This window comes from Lemur catta, chromosome 2, assembly GCF_020740605.2.
Source record: "Lemur catta isolate mLemCat1 chromosome 2, mLemCat1.pri, whole genome shotgun sequence".
Classification (NCBI taxonomy): domain Eukaryota; kingdom Metazoa; phylum Chordata; class Mammalia; order Primates; family Lemuridae; genus Lemur; species Lemur catta.
The window spans coordinates 3,759,299-3,776,489 of NC_059129.1; the positions used below are offsets into that span (position 1 = coordinate 3,759,299).

Sequence of the window (17,191 nt, forward strand, 5' to 3'; positions counted from 1 at the left end):
GACCTTCTTGATTCCCCTCCTGAGAGTGCTTTCACCCAGCTCAAACTGGCTTAGCAGCAAAGGGAATTCCCTGGGTCCTGTATTTGGAATGGCTGAGGGTGCATCTTGCTACAAGTATGGCTGGATCCAGGAGCCCAATGTCCTCAGGCCTCTCAACTGCACCCAAGCCTCTTGACTCCACATCTCTGCGTACTGACCTCATTCTTTCTTCCACTTGGTGGGAAAGGTGGCTGTCAGCAGCTGCACGCCTATAACCACAGGGTCACGATCTCTAAGAGACACTTTCTCATCTCAAATCTCATGGAAGGCTCTGATTGGCCCATCTTGAGTCACAAGCTCACTCCTGTGGACCATATTGGCAAGGAATCTGCGACTGGCATTCCCTCCACAAGCAACAGTGGGACTGGGGAGGCCCAGGCCCCCAGTGGACAAGAGGAGCTGGGCCACAGAACCAGCGAGTGTCCCTGGTGGTGTCTGCTACGGTCCCCCTCCCATGTGGAGGTCTCTGGGACCTACACTGAAGCATCATCAAAGGGCCATTCGTCTTGCCTTTGGGAGGTTTGCAATTCAAAATAATCCAAGGAAGGGGCTGCCAAGCTTTTGGCTTTTAAATTTCCCCCAAGCCAAAGGCTGGAAGCTCCATCTGTTCATTAATCCATTGTGGCCGGGACAGAAACAACCCACTCTCAGCGTGACTGTCGGTGTTTGGGAGCCTGGGTCTTGAATTTAGACCAGGGTTCAAACCCCAGCCTGCCTTCCACTAGCTGTGTAACCTCAAGCAGGTGACTTAACCTCTCTGTGCCTCAGTTTCCTCATCTTTAAAAGTGGGGACAGCAGTGCCTACCTCACTGGGTTGCAGTGGGATGAAATGAGAGAGCGGCTGTGAAGTGCTCAGCGCAGCGCACCCGGAATGTGTTCACGGAATGTCTGTAACAATTCTGATTATTTAATGCTTCTTATCCAAAGACTCCAGGCTCCTTCCTGAGGATGCCTGTCGCTGTTTTTCACGAGACAGCGAGGCTCGGGAGCACCGCGTGCATCCAGAGAAGAGTGAGCCGGGCATGCAGTCAGACTTTCCCTTTTAGAACTGTGTTTTCTGGGCAAATCCACTAATCTGAAAGATCTGTGTGGTATTTCCCTCAGCAGTTAGAGACCATTTTCACTGGAGGTTGAAGAGTTTGAGGGTGTTTTTTCCCCTACTCTGCGCTCTCTGGAATTCCGCCCCCTCCCATAACATTACTTGTTCAATGTGAGTGGCATCATTCTTTCCACCAGTGTGTTTCAGGCCGCGAAACATGATGTCTTTTGTTTGCCTGGTCATTTGCTTCAACCAGAAGCAGTAAACATTTCAGACCTGGATATATTTCTGTTGTCAGCTTCCTAAAACCCTGGAGGTTTTGCCTGGGCCTGTTCAAGAACTTTCCAGTGGTTGTTCATAAGACTCTGGAGCATCTCAGCAGGGCTGGTATCACCCAAGGGGTTGCAAATTGGTCCTTGGGGGAGGGGAGAGAGGATAACACTTTTTATGTATAAAGCACAGACGTACTGTATGAGTTCCTCGGGGTGCTGTACCACAAACTCGGTAGCTTAAAACAACAGCAACTGATTCTTATCCACACCGTTCTGGAAGACAGAAGTCTGGAATCAAGGTGCTGGCAGGGCCACGCTCCTGTGGAAGGCTCTAAGGGAGCTTTCTTTGCCTCTCCCAGTTCCTGGTGGTGCCAGGCATTCCTTGGCTTGTGGTCCCAATCACTCTGATCTCTGTCCCCATCATCACACTGCCTTCCTCCCCGTGTGTCTCCTCTTATAAGGAAACCAGCCATTGGATTTATCCTAAATCCAGTCTAATATCGTCTTAAGATCCTTAACTAATTATATCTGCAAAGACCTTATTTCCAAATAAGGTCATATTCTAAGGTTCTGGGTGGACATGAATTTCAGGGCGATGGTATTCAACCCATTGCGTATGTATATAAACAGATAGGTAGTTTATCAGTGGTCTGAAAATGCAGACCTCTGGGCCCACTGAGCACTGCTGAGATTCTACCTGCTGGTTGCCCAGGCGGTTGCCCCACGGGGTTTTACCAAAGGGCCAGACCTGGTGTCCTGGAGTGCTGCATCCCAGGACAGCCGCAGCCCTGACATCAGGAGGGCGTGAGGGGCCCTGTCCAGGGCGCCACCTGTCCTTCCTGTGAGCTCTCTTGGGGCTTGGAACAGGGGTACTGGCAGCCACATAGGTCATGGGACTCTGAAAAGGTTCCTTTTTCTTGGAGCTGGGGCCAGGAGCTGTCACTTGGGAGAGGAGAGGGGGTGTGGTTCCTTTGTGTGATGGCATGAGGGTCACCTGTCTCCCCAGCCCCCTGTTGCCCAGCCCTGCCCAACACAGCTTTGGCGGGAGGAGACAGCCCTCCCCGCCTCGATCCAGCGCCTTTGTTCATTTGCTGTGACTTTCCATGCATTTCTTTTGAACCGTGGGCAGCGGGTTCTGAAGGAACAGCCAGCTGACTCGTGGGTGCGGCGGGTGAGAAAGAACAGCCCCGTGGCAGGAAGACGGCTCCCGAGGGTGGGCGGGAGCTGGGATCAGCTCCGAGCTGCAGGTCCCTGCTGACGTCTGTCTCAGCTGCTCTGACTCCCTCGGGACTTCCGGGGGCCTGGGCCCAGCGAGGGCAAAACACACCCAGGGCTCCCTGGTGGCCCAGAGGCTGCCCCTGGGACTGGTTCTTCCTCCGGGGCACAGACCTCTGGGGCCTTTGCAGAGGTGGTGTCCCCACCACCACCACTACCAAAGGGAGGTATTGGAATCTCAGACACTGTTCTGCCTCCTGGTCCATGTCCCATCTGAGCTCTGCAGGCCAAAATCTAAATGCCCAAATCCAAAAGCGTGCCTCTCCTGTAACAGTACGTAGTAAGCATTACACTCTTTGGATTGCCAGAAAACCAACATAAACCGCCTCGAGCAAAAATGGGAATATATGGGTGCATGTCATTGGGAAACCCAAGAGTGAACTTCAGGTACAGCTGGATCCAGGGGCTCAAATGCCACCCGAGGTGTGGCCCTTCACATTGGCTTCTCTCTGCATGTCTTGGTGCAGGTTAATCTTCGCCTCCGTGTGGCCCACGCCCTGGTAGCTGGACAATCCCCCCAAGGAGTTTCTTCCTCCGATTCCAGCAGAAGTTCCGGGTGGGCACTGACTGGCTGGCCTGGAACAGATGCCCACCTCTGAGGCCCACCTGGAACTTAGGGGAGGGGTGCCAGCCAAACCACCTGGACGGAGAGTGGGGGAGAGGGAGGGTCTGGAAGGCCACACAATGGAAGCCTGCAGCCAGGGCTCCGGATGCCCTGCCCGCCTCCCCGGTACCCTCACTGATGCAGGAAACTGCATCCTGCCCTCTGCTGGCCACCTCCGGCTGCCGGAGCACACGGGGCCCGTGTGGGGCAGACTGGCCGTGCCGGGGCTCTCCCTTGGAGCCGCCCCCGGCCGATGATGAGTGAGTGCTGGCTGACAGATACGCCAGCTTCCCTGCCCTCAAGTGGTCCCACTGAGCTCTGTGCTACCACCTCTCGCAGAGGCCCTGGGCAGCGCTGAGCCCGGGTGCCCACCACACCAACCTGCTCACTAAGGTGCCCTGTGTGCGCTGCCCTCCCTTCCCTGTCCCTGCCAGTGTGTCCCGGGGTCACTGCCCACACAAACCACTTGCTCTCACAGCCTTGTCTCAGGTCCCTTCTGGGGACCCAGCTTAAGACGGGGCGGTAACTAGAAGGGGCTGGGTGTTGGGCAGGCAGCGGTAACAGCTGGCAGGGACACGTTACAGTGAAACTCCGCGGGGCCACAGAGAGGACTCACGTCCTCAGCGTGTTCAAGTGACTCACCAGGGCCCCCCGCACGCAGTGACGGGCCCTCTTCCCGTGATGCTGTGCTGCCTCCAGGCCCGGAGCCCACCACGCTGGTGCACAGCACTGTCACTCCCCAACTCAGCTGACAGCACAGCAGAGGACAGAGGTGTCCCCTCAGAGGCCAAGGCTTTTAGGCTAAGGGTCATTTTAGGACAGCCGTCATTGGGGCCACTGCCTCAGACCCCCTGGGAGTGCTCCCTGTAGATTCCAGGACCTCCCCACCCCCGCTCCTGTCGAACCTGCACCCGGGCTCAGAACTGCTCCCCGGAATACGCCGAAGTGATCCCAGGTGCTGGCCGTGCAGCTCCTCTCGAGAGGCAGGGCCTGTTTCCCTCCCCCGAGCCTGGGCTGGCCTGGGGACTTGCTTTATCTGGCAGAATGTGGTGGAAGTGAGTTCATACTAATTCTGACCCGAAACCTTGCACGAGCCTCTCGGGATTCGTCTCCACGTTGACCTTAAGCCTAGCTCGCGTCCTGGGGGCCGAGACACCACGTGGAGCCGCGCTACATCATTAGGTACATCGCCTGTCACCACCGCAGCCCAGCTGAAACCGCTGGCCCAAGCCCAGAGCAGCCGAACCACCAGCTGACCCGAGAATCATGAGAAATATTTTTCAGGAGAAGCGGTAACTACTCGTTCTGAGCCACTTTTTGGAGTGGTTTGTGTGCAACAATAGAGGGCAAATAGTTGCACCATCTTTTGGGGGTACGGGCCTGAGAACCCACTGACGGTGGCAGCCCCTCCCCACTCTTCCCCAGAAAGCCACTAAGCACAGCGACACACACGGGGGCTCTTCAGGCACTTCCTGAAGACCCTTCACAGGCCACAAGTGACAAACTCTGATACTCACAGGCTTGCTGGCAGCGACTGTCACTGCTCGGCTGCTGCCGCCGTGTGCGAGTGTCCCCTGGGGCTGCCAGCTCTCCCTCTCCTTTAGGGAAACCAGAAATCTGGAGATTCTGTTAATCTCTTGACTTTGAAATGTGGGCAACTAATTTAAATTCTACAAAAGTACGGTGAGGACTCACTAAACCCCTGCCCTTCCGAGTAGGGTCTGGGGCCCTGAAGCATTGGCATCGCCAGGGAGCTCGTTAGAAACGCAGATCTCTGGCCCCACCCCAGGCCAAACTCTGCAAGCGGGTATCTGCAGGTGATGTGTGTGCGTTCAGGTCTGAGAAGCGCTGCACAAAACAAACATGTTGGGGAGCCATGTCCAGCTCTGGGCTGTTTATAACCCGGCTCCAGTTAAGCATTCCCACCTGTGAAGTCCATGATCTGGAATTCAGACACCACCTGGTGGCTCCTTTTATTATATCAATTTATTCAAGTGATAGAAAAAACTTGGCAGCAGGATGACAAAATAGGTCTGTAAACATGATCTCGCCCCTGTCCCTTCTTCCACGGAGCTTCCTATGGCAGGAAATACGATTCTCGTTGGCAAATCCAGTGATGAGGTCTGTCGAAAAAGGGTCCCGGGGCGTGGCTGGGAAGGCAGAGACTTGTCCCTTGAACCCACCCCGTCTGGGGGGGCTGGCTGGGATCTGCTACTTTGTCATGATTCGGTCACTGAGTTGGGTTTGCTAGTGGCCCCTTCCCCAGGAGGCCAGAGACTCTTTGGCAGCAGAGCAGGCCCTCTGGGGGACCCGGCCCCCCGAACAGCAGACACAGGCAGGAGGGAAGGAGGCAGAGTCTCTCCAGGGAGCACCGCACCGCTGGGGTGGCAGGGCCAGGTGAGGGCTGAGGCACAGTTGCATTGGAAGCTTAGCTGCAGCGCCGGGCCGGGGCTGAGGTCACCCACTGGCCCCACCAGTGGCCTTGGAATTCCCCCTGCAGAAGCTGGACCTGTGGAAACGGGCCCTAGGGACAGGTCGTCCCGGAGAGCCTAAGGCTTCAGTCCTTGAATGGGTTGCAGGAGCCCCCGGGCTGCTCCTTCTCCGCGGCCAGGAGCTCCCCGTTCATCTCCTGCAGCGGGTGGTACACATAGTCCCCATCCAGGTACCGCTGCCTCTCTGCTCGCGAGCCCAGGAGCAAGGCCACGTTGGCTGCGGTGCTAACCAGCAAGAGGAACACCAGGGCCAGGGTGAGGGCCAGCCAGGAGGTCCTGAGGACAGAGAGAGGCCCAAGCTGGGGTCACTAGGTGACTCGGGGCTGGGGGAGTCCTGGGGAGGCTCCCCCTCAGCAGGGGGCACGAAGCTGGGGGCTCCCACAGGGAAGGCTGATGAGCAAAATGGGCTGGGCGGGGCTGGGGCCACACTTGAGATGTGTGCAGAGAGCAGCGGGGACAGTCGTGGTGCAGGACGCAGGCCAGTGCCGCCACATCTCTGGACACATCAAGAGAGGCCAGACATCTTTTGCTGTGACTGTTACTGATTTTCAGGTGTTGCTAATGCATTTTAAATTAAAAAAAATTTCGCCGGCCAAATAAAACACAGCTGGGGACCTCACCTGAGCTCCAGGGGGTGTTGACGACAGATGGGGGTCTCCCCGCTTCCTCTAAGACAGGGAGCTGGCAGGGGGCAAGGGCAAGGTCTTTTGATGACTTTTTTTTGTTTTTTTTTCTGTATGAATCTTGGGCAGAAGCTCCCAGTGCAAAAGCAGGCCCGCCGGCCCCACCTCCCAGCTCTCCTTCCCTTGCTGGCAGCTGCGGCGGGTCCCAGGTGTCCACTTTGTTCCTGCCCCGGCGCGTTTCTAAGCCCAGTGCTTCTCGGTGCTTTCTCCAGGGTGGTCCTGAGGCTTCAGGGTCTCAGCCCAGACTCACCTGGGCAGATGTCCAGGAGGGGCCTGGGCCCTGCGCTTCTGACCAGCTCCCAGGGGTTCCCTCTGGGACGACGCCCGCAGAGCTTCCCACCTGCACCCACACTAGGGCCCACTGTGGAGTCGGGCGCCCAGGACTGTGCTACTGGGGCTGAGAACCATCAGGAAGCGGTTCTCAAAGTGGGATCCCGGACCGGCAGCATCGGCCTCACCCAGGATGGCGCTGGAAACGCAGATTCTGAACCTCTGGGGATGGGCCCAGGGATCTCTTTTAACAAGCCCTGGGGGGGACTAAGTTTGAGACCCAGCACCTTAGAAAACGGAAAGAAAAGCACCAACACAAAGCGGGAGCACGCGGGGTGCCTGAGAACGAGGACAGCAGCTCAGGTCTGGGTCTGTGCCCGGCAGCCGCGGAAACACAGCCCGAGACTTCACGGCTGGGGGACAAGCAGCCCTCGGCTCCCCCGACGCCCAGCAGGCACTGGCCTGGGGCTCTTCTCGTCATCCACCTGCCCTGTCCGGTGTCCGCCAGCATCGCTGTGACTGTCCCTCTGCTTACACTGGAGACATACCACCTGGCTGTCCCTGCTCAGTCCCTGGGCAGAGGCCAAGCCTCGTGGGGAGGGGCAGGGGGTTTCTCCAACCGTTGCCCCCAGCTCCCGTTAAGCACATACCTGGTGAACAAGGACGCTTCCCCTCCCTCGCATGACCGGAAACACTGCTTCGCTGTAAGACACCAGAGAGAGGCTGGAGGCACTGGAGGAGCAGGGTCTGCCCTCTCCTGTCCCTGGAGGTCCTGGGAGGGGCCGGTACCTGGGGAGATGCTGCAGTTGCCAGTCCGGGGGTCGCAGGGACACTGGTGCTCACACTCGCAAGGCTTCTGGCAGCCTGGCCCATGCCAGCCAAGGGGACACTCTGCAGAGAGGAGACAAGAGGACAGAGGTGAGAGCCTTTCTTGGCGGGACAGGATGGCTCCTGGGTGCCCACAGCATCAGGCGGGCTAGAGAAGAGGTACCCCCAGCTCCCCCAGGCCAGCCCCTGAATGCGACCTTATTTGGAAACAGGGTCCTTGCAGATGTAACTGAGTTTGGATCTCAAGATGAGGTCATCCTGGATTTCAGGTGGGTCCCAGAGCCACTGCTGGGGGTCCTTACAGGAGACCGGACACACCCCGAGATGGCGCCACGGAACATGAGGCAGACATCGAGTGACATGGCCCCAAGCTAAGGAACACCAGAGCCACCAAGAGCTGGGAGAGGCAGGGAAGGGTGCTCCTCTGGACTTTTCTGAGAACGTGGCCCTGCTGCCACCGTGATTTCTGGCACAGCCTCAGACCTTGAGAGTAAACCCGTTGTTTCGGCCCCCCGTTTGCGGAGTGTGCTGCCGCCACAGGAGAGTCACACAGTGGTTCACACATGAGGCGAGGGCGGGACACAAGCAACTTCCGAACCGCACTGGCGATAAAGGCAGCGGAGGCGCTGGGGCCCCCACGACCACCCTCTCCCCACCCCTGGGGACGGCCTGGCCCCTCGCACCTTCACTGCAGTTGGTCCCCATCCATCCAGCCTTGCAGCGGCAGCCGGCTGCCAAGACAAGACGCAGAGGCCAGGTGAGGGCCCAGGCGGGGCCAGGGGCCCGGTCAGAGCCCCTCCCCGGAGCCCCACTCACTCTCCGTGCACAGCCCGTGGCCGCTGCAGTTGGAGGGGCCGCAGTCCAGCTCGCCGCAGCCGGCGCCCCGCCAGAAGCCCCCCGTGCACTGGCAGCGCCCCTCCACGCAGGTCCCGTGGCCGTGGCAGTCAGGCGGCTGGCAGCGGGGCTCGTGCACACACACCACGGTGGACACGCGGCGGGGACAGCGCCACATGTTGTCCTGGCTGCAGGGGGAAGCAGGGTGTGGGGAGAGGCCACCCCAGCCGGCCCTTGTGGCTGCCTCTCCCCACTCCCACCTTGGCTGCAGCCTTTCAGCGGCCCACCCCGCCCCCTCCCGCTCCCGGGCCTTTGCGCACGCAGCGCCCTGTGCCCGGAAGGCTCTCCCACCCCTTATCCTCGGGGAGGTCTTTCCTGACCAGCTGAGCCCGTTCCTAGGCGTGGGTGCTCCTGGCTTTCTGACAGGGAGCCCGGCCCTTCCTGCTCACTCCCGAACCCCAGGCCCCGGCACGGGTTGGTACTTGCTACTGGCAGAGTGGGACAAGTGGGGCAGGCCTGGACGGCAGCCCCGTAGGAGGAGGGCTCTGTCGTGCTTACCAGTGATCCGACGGGTAACTGGCCAAGGTCCCGTTGAGCACGAAGGTGGCGGAGCCGCCTCCGTCCAGGTTGATGGCGTTGACCACGTCCTGTTTCAGCAGGAACTCGGCCATCTCCCACAGGTTAATGCTGCGGCACAGCAGTGGCGCTGCTCAGCGTCCGCCACTGTTTCCGCTCTAACTCGTCTTAATTCCAACAGGGGACAGTGTCCTACCCAGTGTGGTGGGCAAGTTTCTAAGTGGCCCCCAAACATGCCCTGTCCTAATCCCCACCACCTGTGAATATGCACGATCACGCCCGTGACCCTGCTGTCATATGGCACGGGTGTCCTCAAGGGAGGGAAAGTGGCCTGGAACATCCGGGTGGGCCCATGAGAATCAAGGAGCCCTTAATGGTGGGGCACTTTCTCTGGCTGGTGGCAGACGAGGAAGTGAGGGGGATTCAACACGCCCCCAGCAGGGAGACAAAGGCCTCAGCCCCACAAGGAGGGAACTGGATTCTGCCGACAACGCAATGAGCTTGGGAGGGGCCTCTTTCCCAGACGTTCAGGTAAGAGCCCCGCCCAACCAACGTCTTGATCTTGTCCCTGGGATCCCCTGAACGTGGAGCCCTCCCAGTCGAGTGTTCCTGGAACCGTAACCTACAGAACTGTGATCGAACAAGTGGGTTTGTGCTAAGTTTGTGCGAATTGGTTTTGCAGTGATAGCAAACTAATATGCACTGTCACCCTGACTCCCCACGACTCACCCGCGCTGCTCCGTCTGGCCGTCCGCGTGGAAAAGCACCAGCTGCCCCTTCCGGTCGTGGCCCACGGCAGTCCTGGCCGATATCACATTCACAAACTTGCTAAAGGAACCTGAAGGGAGGCGGCCTCGCTGATCACCCTCCCCGGTGTCAAACGCCACTCTCCACCCAGCCACGCTGCGTCTCCCTGCCTGCCCCTCTGCCAGCCCCAGCCAGGGCTCTTCTTACACGTAAACCTAGTGATAATGACATCAGCCCCCAGGTGAGAACCCTCCAGTGGCTTCCAGTATTCTGAGAACAAGATCCAAAGGCCGAGCATGAACTCCCAGCTGCTCCTCCTGTCTTAACTCTGGCCTCCGCAGCCCCTGCAGCCACTTTCTGCCTTAGGGCCTTTGCACTTTCCGTTCCCTCTGGCTGGGAGCTGCCTCCTCCCTAGCACTTTTGCATGGGTTGCTCCTTCTGATCTAAGATCACCTCCTCCGTGAGGCCTCCCAACTGCCTGCTCAAAAACAGCTGGTGCCACAGCACGGCTGCAGTGTCCCTTCCTTGCCCCAGTACTCAGCATCCCAGCGGTCCTCAACCCACAGCATCCGTCAGCGTCACAGAGAGGGCTCCTGGGCCTCACCTCCCGGGATTCGGATTCTGTGGGTCTGAGGCAGGCGGGGCACTCATGACAAGCTCCTGGGTGATGCTGGCACACAGACACTCTAGTGGCACTTCTCCAGTCCCACACCCACCGCTCCATCCCTCATCTGGCCCCTTCCCCCAACTTCATTTTTCTTTCTTAGTGCTTACCAATTCTTCTCGGCATGTTATATAGCTATTTTCTTATTCCATATAAGACTGTCTTAATCCCCAGTATCCAGAATAGTGCTGGACACAAAGTAGCTGCTCAATGAATACTTGTCCAAAGATGTAAGAATAGCAACCCCCGACACAGTTTCTGGTTCTCATGAGGGCTGTCGCCACTGGCCTCCCCTGCCCCACACCTGTCTCCTGTGTCTCATCGCACTCGGTGGCCTGGCTCTCGTTGATGTAGACGCTTCCATTGCGGATCAGCCACACGACCCCGCTCAGTAGCTGCACAAATGGATTCTCAGTGTCCAGCACCTCCTCCTCGGACAGGTACCTGGACCCAGGGAAGGTGCGAGGCTCACTCACCAGCAAGGGGGGCTGTGGGAAGTGGGGGTCCCTGTCCCCCCAACCCCCCAGCCCACTGCTTGATTCCTCCTCCTGGACCTGAGTGTGGCTGTGGGGCTCTGCAGCTCCTGGAATCTCACCAGGCAACGCTCTGACAATACCCACCAGACAGCTTTGTAAACAGTCTACATTTAATACAAACAACCATTCCAAACAGATCTCAAATCCATCTGTGGCCCTCATCTCCAGGCTGTCACCCCAGTCTAACAACACCCTGATGCCTGTAACAGCCTCCTAACTAGCCTCCTTGCTTCTACTCTAGTCTCCCCAACCTAATACTCAGGCAGGATTAGAGTAAGCTTCTAGTCAAATAACTGAAAATAACCCAAACTATCAGTCCTGCTATCCTCTGACGCCCTGCTCTTTTTTCCAGTCCCTCACACGCACCAAGCCTCCCTGCACCTCTGAGCTTTTTCACTTGCTGTTCCTTCTGGCTGCAATGCTCTTCCTCCAGTTCTGACCTTGGCTGACAAGTCTCAATCTTCAAGTCTCAACTCAAAGGTCACCTTCTCAGAAAGGCCTGTTCCTGATCACCCTCCCTAAAGTCAACATTCTATTTACAATCTGTTGACCCTGTTCATTGCTTTGCTGCACATATGCAGTCTGAGTTTATCCTATTATCTACGTGGCTTTTATTTATTTTTCCTAGTAAGGGGGCACAAGTCCGTTAAGGCAAAGGCTGTGTGTGTTCACCGCTATCTCCCCAGGGCACAGCACACTGCCCGACACAAAGCAAGTGCTAAAGGATACGAGATGATGAATAAACTCTGCACGAAAGGTATTACTATGCCCATTCTGCAGAGAAGGAAACGGAGGCTTAGCTTGAAGTGATCTGAACACCAGATCTCAGTCCCTCTGCCCTTGACAGCCACGGGGCTCCCCGCCTCCTCACCCAGTGACCAGGGTCCCGTCGCGGCGGATCCCGAACTGCGCGTTCTGCAGCCCCCCGGAGCTGCTCACCAGCCGCCCGTCGCTCACCACGTTCCCCAGGCACTCGCCCGTGCTCATGCGGAAGAAGCCGCCGTTCTGGGCGGCGCGGCAGCCGGCCGCCCGCGCCGTCTCCTCCACGGTGGCTCTGCGCTTCGCCGCGCAGCCGCCGGGCCCGCCGGGCTCCAGCACCGAGAGGGCGCGCAGGGGCGCGACGACCCGCGTCAGGTGGCCTGCCACCGCGCGGTCCCCGAAGTGCGAGACGAAGGTGTGCACGGCCACGTCGCCGGCGCCTGGGGTCCCGGGGGGCGGGGGCCAGCTCTCGTGCTCGCGGCCGCCGGTGCGCACCCGCGTGCAGTCCCGGGGGAGCCGCGCACGTGCGCGGGGATACGGCAGCAGCAAGTCGTCGTCCCTCGAGGCCCTGGGGGGACGGGGCGCCGTGAGCTCGGAGGGCCGAGCCCCTGAGTGCCGAGGGCCGGGGCCCTGCCCAGCAAGGCTCGTCCCCCGGAGCCAAACTCACCCTGCGCCGAGACTGCCGGACGCCTCCCCGAGGAAGCCGAGCAGCGCGAGCAGGAAGAGACGCCAGCGGCCCGTGGAGGCCGCCATGTTGGACTCGGGCCTGCGGTCACGTGGGCTCGTCCCACGTGATTCAGGACCGGCGGGCGGTGGCTTTCCGCTCTGAATTGCCCGCGCTCCTTGCGGGGGCGGCGAGCTCTCTCCTCCAGTTTGCTGCGTTTGGCGGGCGTGGTGACTAACTTTTTATCTTGATGTAACTCAAACCTACAGAAAGTTGCAGGGATGGCATCAAGAATTGCCGTATGCATTTTACCCGCATTTGCCAATTGTTTAGGTTTGTCTCATTGACTGTGTTGTTTGTACTTTATTCATACACATTTTTTTCAGAACCAATTGCAACCAAGTTGCAAACGTCATGATCCTTTACCCCAGTACTTCACTATGTATCTTCTAAGAACAAGGGCATTTTCTTAACCACAGGGAGGATAAAATTAGGACAGTTGCCACTGATGTAGTTCTATTTGTCTAACCCACACACAGTTCACGTTCAAATTTTGTCAGTTGTTCCTGAGGACTGAACTCTGATCTTTTTCTTTGCCCCCAGAAATTCTTTTCTAAGAGGGCCTGGTGAGTTATGCCTACAAATGATAAAATCTCAGTAAACAGGTTTTTATGATGTGGTTTAGTTCCTGACCTGATTTCGGTACAGCATCCCATGAAGGATAGAAGACCCTTATCTTAACTCAAGCATTCCTGTCCTCTGATTCCTGGTCTTTGGACAAAGCCTAACTTTTCCAACCAATTGTCAACTAAAGAATCACTAAATACACCTATGACTTGTAAGCCTCCCCACCCCTCGCTTTGGCACATCCTATCTTAATCCCTAAACCTACCTATGACCTGTAAGCCTCCACTTTGAGATGTCCCACCTTTTTGGGCCAAACCAATGTATACCTTTCATGTATTGATTTATGACTTTACCTGTACTCCCTGTCTCCAGAAAATGTATAAAACCAAACTAACCCAGCCACTGTGAGTCCACTTGCTCAAGGCTTCCTGGGCGTGGCTCCAGGTCATGGTTCTCAAATTTGGCGCAGAATAAACCTCCTTAAATTATTTTACAGAGTTTGTCTTCTTTTCGGTTGACATCCCTGTAATGTCCTCACTCACCCTCTCTGCCCTAATCCAGGAGTTGGATTTAGTTGTAATGTCCCTTTGGTCTCCCCTAATCTGGAAGGCTTGCTCTGCGTTTCTTTGTCTTTCGTGACCTTGACATTTTTGAAGACGACAGGTGTGCCAGCTACATAATTTATGGGACTTAGCGCAAAATGAAAATGTGGGACCCCTTCCTAAAAACAGCTATTGAAAATTTCAAGATGGTGGGAGCAAAGGGTTAAAAGCAAGCCTGCGACCCTTCTTAGTGAGCCCATGTAGCTGGCCCCAGGTACAGGGGCCAGCCTATTTTGTAGCATGTGCTTTAAGCTTCAAGAGGATATTTCTTGCCGGCCGCTTGTCCCCGGGCAGTGTTTTGGTGCCAGTGCAATGCATGGGCCACCCTAGGAGCCATGGCAAATCTAGTTGGCTTGGACTGCAGGTATGGGGGGTACAGGCATGGGGGCCAGGCCAGCCCCTTTCTGTCCACAGTCAGCTCTAGTAGTGCTTGAACTCAGGCCCCTCTTTGAGCCACTGCTCCTCTGAGCCAGTGCCTGATGAGGGTCAGTGTACTGTTGGCTAATGTCCCTCAAAATGCATGTCATTCCCAGAAGCTCAGAATGTGACGTCATTTAAAAATTGGATGTTTGCAGCTTTAATTAGTTGAGGTCATACTGGAATAGAGTGGGCCCTAAATCCAATCCGATTGGTGTCCTGACAAGGAGAGGCCAGGTACGATGGCTCACACCTGTAATCCTAGCACTCTTGGGAGGCCTAGGTGGGAGGATTTCTTGAGGCCAGGAGTTGGAGACCAGACTGAGCAAGAGTGAGACATGTCTCTACTAAAAATAGAAAAAATTAGCTAGGCATGGTGGCACATGCCTGTAGTCTCAGTTACTCAGGTGGGAGGAAGAGGCAGGAGAATCGCTTGAGCCCAGTAGTTTGAGGCTGCAGTGAGCTATGATGATGCCACTGCACTCCAGCCCAGGCAACAGAGCAAGACTTTGTTTAAAAAAAAAAACAAAAAACAAAAACCAAGAGAGACAGATCCACAGAGATTGGAGTGGTGAGATTGCCAGCAACCACCAAGAACTGGGAGAAAGGTGTGGGACAGATGCTTCTCTTGAGCTTTCCAAGAGAGTGTGGCCCTGCTGACACCTTGCTTTTGGAAACTAATACAGTCAGGGACTTCAAACGGGTCACCAGGAGCAGCTCTGACGCTTGAACTAACCATAGTTCACTTCAGTTAACCCCACTGGAAATGGCTGCTCCTCTCAGGGGGTTACACAACCTGGCATGACGCAAATATAGTCTTACAGAGAGATTGTTTTTCCGATCTTTGTATCCAGGCTGCTAAAAATAGTCACACAAGTCCAGGCCTGCTGCCCACATCTCTGCCTCCGCAGGTCCTCTTTTCTCTGCGTTAGCTAGGAGCAGGCAGTCTCTGGCGAGTTCTGACTTTGGTCCTCTCCCTACTTTGAGGTTTCTTGCTGTTTGCCAAGTTGTTCTAACCATGACAGGTGCCATGGAAATTCTCCATTTGGACTGAGCAGCCCAAACCCACAGCTCCAGCCAAAGCATTTAACTGAGCCTGGGCCTTTCTATTTTGCTCATGCCCACTCTTCAGCCGGCATTCCTTTGTCCCCTCTTTATGTCCTCATCCCAGTTCTGCCATCATTTGTATACTGAGCAGGGCTGAGCACCTCATGCGTGCTTTGTGCTGAGGAAACTGCTGAAGAAGACAGACTGGTGCCTGCTCTGGTGGAGCTGAGATTCCTAAGGGGAGACACACAGGACACAGGCGTGGGGTGAATGTGGGGTGGAGGGGCCAGGCAGGGCCAGATCCTGCAGGGAGGGCTCCAGGGACATGAGTTTGGATTTCAGCCAAAGGGAAAAAAATAGTCACTAGAAGTTTTGTTCTTTTAAGTGTTAGGTAAATAGCAAGGGAGGCTCTCTTAGGGACAAAGTGGTTGCCCCAGTGTTAGTGCAGATGTTCTCTTTATCTGCCACCTGACTTTACACAGCTTCAGGCCCTGGGGACACTGCAGTTCTCATGCTTGATGAGCATCAGTGTCCCCGGGGAGCTTGTCAAACATGCACATTCCCAGGCTCCTCCTGGGTGGCCAGATGGTGGAATGACCACATTCACAATATAGGAAATGAAGCCCCAGCGTCTACATCACGTTAGATGCTCGCAAGATTCATCTTCACAGAGGAGAAGCCGAGGGCTGAGCGGGGAAGGCGAGGCCAGAAGGCTCCTCTGCCGCCATTTTAGCCGCTGTCGGTGCCTTGCTGTGGTGGAAATCCCACAGGGCAGTGATGATTCAGGTGGGGCTCTGTTTGCATTAGGATTCCCTTTTCTTGAAAGTGACTTGTAAGCTCAGGTTTCTCCTGTAGTCATTTCACCGCCCTGGTTTAGTGACTTAAGCCTTCTGAAATGAATCAATGTCAGGAGGCAGTGATGAATCCATCCCAAGTTCTGGAAGGATGGGGCTGGGGCACGATTCCCTCCTAACCCATCAGTGTGCAGCCAACTTCTCCCAAGGTGGTGTGCCTGCTTCGGTAAATTTTTGTTGTGAAAGAACAATGTGAAAGAAATCCTTGAAGCACACAGAATGCTGAGTGGGTATTAAATTCTGGCCCCCTGGTTCCCCAAGAAAACAGCAATCTCAAAAGTAAGCCAAGCCCAGGCGCGGTGGCTCATACCTGTAAACCTAGCACTTTGGGAGGCTGAGGTGAGAGGATCACTTGAGGCCAGGAGTTCAAAACCAGCCAGAGCAAGAGCAACACCCTGTCTCTACAAAAAATAGAAAAATTAGCTGGGCGTGGTGGTACCTGTAGTCCCAGCTACTTGGGAGGCTGAGGCAGGAGGATCATTTGAGCCCAGGAGTCTGAGGCTGCAGTGAGCTGTGATGATGCCACTGGACTCTAGTCCAGGTGACAGAGTGAGACCCGGTCTCAAGAAAAAAAAAAAAAGTAAGTCAAACTTGTCAGCAAAACCCAGGAATGTTCCTCTGGGCCTGACAACTTAGGGCGACTGCGAGACAATGTCCAGAGGACAGCAGCAGAGGATTAGATGAAGGGAGACTACCTCCCAAAGGAAAGATTTAGAAGAACCACTCCCCCCACCCCCTCCACCCGCTGGCTGGTCCCTGGGCACAGAAGGAGCAGGGGATATTTTTAATTCAGATGCTCAAGTTTAAATATGGCCAAGTAGCCACGTAGGTGTGATTAGCAGCTATTTCCCATCTTGAAGCGAGATGATGTGTTTAAAGAGCCCAAGGGCCGGGGCATTCGCCATGTTTTTCTAATCTGGAGTCTAATTTTGATTTTTGAATTTTTTTTTGTCTTTTTACTGTTTTTTTTTTTTCCCTAGAGATGAGAGACGGGGTCTCACTGTGCTCAGGCTGGTGTCGAACCCCTGAGCTGCGGCGATCGTCCCGCCTCGGCCTCCCAGGAAACTAGGACTACAGGCATGAGCCACCGCGCCCGGCCCCGAAGTCTAATTTTGATTCTGGGTTGTCATCAGCATCACAGACAGCACCTGGACCACAGTCGGGTTCCAGAAGGTCTTTTCTCAAATGCCGAATTAGCGTCAGGGCTCAGCTGACTGGTTTAGGTGTGGTCACGCTGAGTCAGAGCGTGGGGGAGAGCTGTGAGCTGGGAATGCAAGAAACACTGAGGCATCAGCCACTGCTTCCCGCTGCTCTGGGACAAGCCCCCGGCTAATGGGACATCATCACCTCGTGGCAGCAGGT

The 17,191-nt window shown here is 56.1% G+C and overlaps 1 protein-coding gene across 1 annotated transcript; it reads right to left on the minus strand.

Annotated features, from left to right (window-relative positions):
* Window positions 1–5,197: 5,197 nt before the first annotated feature.
* NAGPA (N-acetylglucosamine-1-phosphodiester alpha-N-acetylglucosaminidase) lies at window positions 5,198–12,391 on the minus strand. Its single transcript, XM_045542534.1, has 10 exons — window positions 12,286–12,391; window positions 11,731–12,186; window positions 10,628–10,767; window positions 9,642–9,750; window positions 8,895–9,023; window positions 8,319–8,524; window positions 8,186–8,233; window positions 7,464–7,565; window positions 7,325–7,376; window positions 5,198–5,997 (listed from the first exon to the last, which is right to left on the minus strand). The coding sequence occupies exons 1-10, from the start codon at window positions 12,369–12,371 to the stop codon at window positions 5,787–5,789; spliced, it is 1,539 nt and encodes a 512-aa protein (XP_045398490.1). The 5' UTR covers window positions 12,372–12,391; the 3' UTR covers window positions 5,198–5,786.
* Window positions 12,392–17,191: the final 4,800 nt, after the last annotated feature.

Coding starts and splice junctions, on each gene's coding strand:
- NAGPA (XM_045542534.1), bottom strand. CDS start 12,371: ATGGCGGCCTCCACGGGCCGCTGGCGTCTCTTCCTGCTCGCGCTGCTC. Junction 10,768..11,730: donor GACGGGACCCTGGTCACTGG/GTGAGGAGGCGG, acceptor CCCTGGGTCCAG/GTACCTGTCCGAGGAGGAGG. Junction 5,998..7,324: donor GAAGCGTCCTTGTTCACCAG/GTATGTGCTTAA, acceptor CTCTGTCCTCAG/GACCTCCTGGCTGGCCCTCA.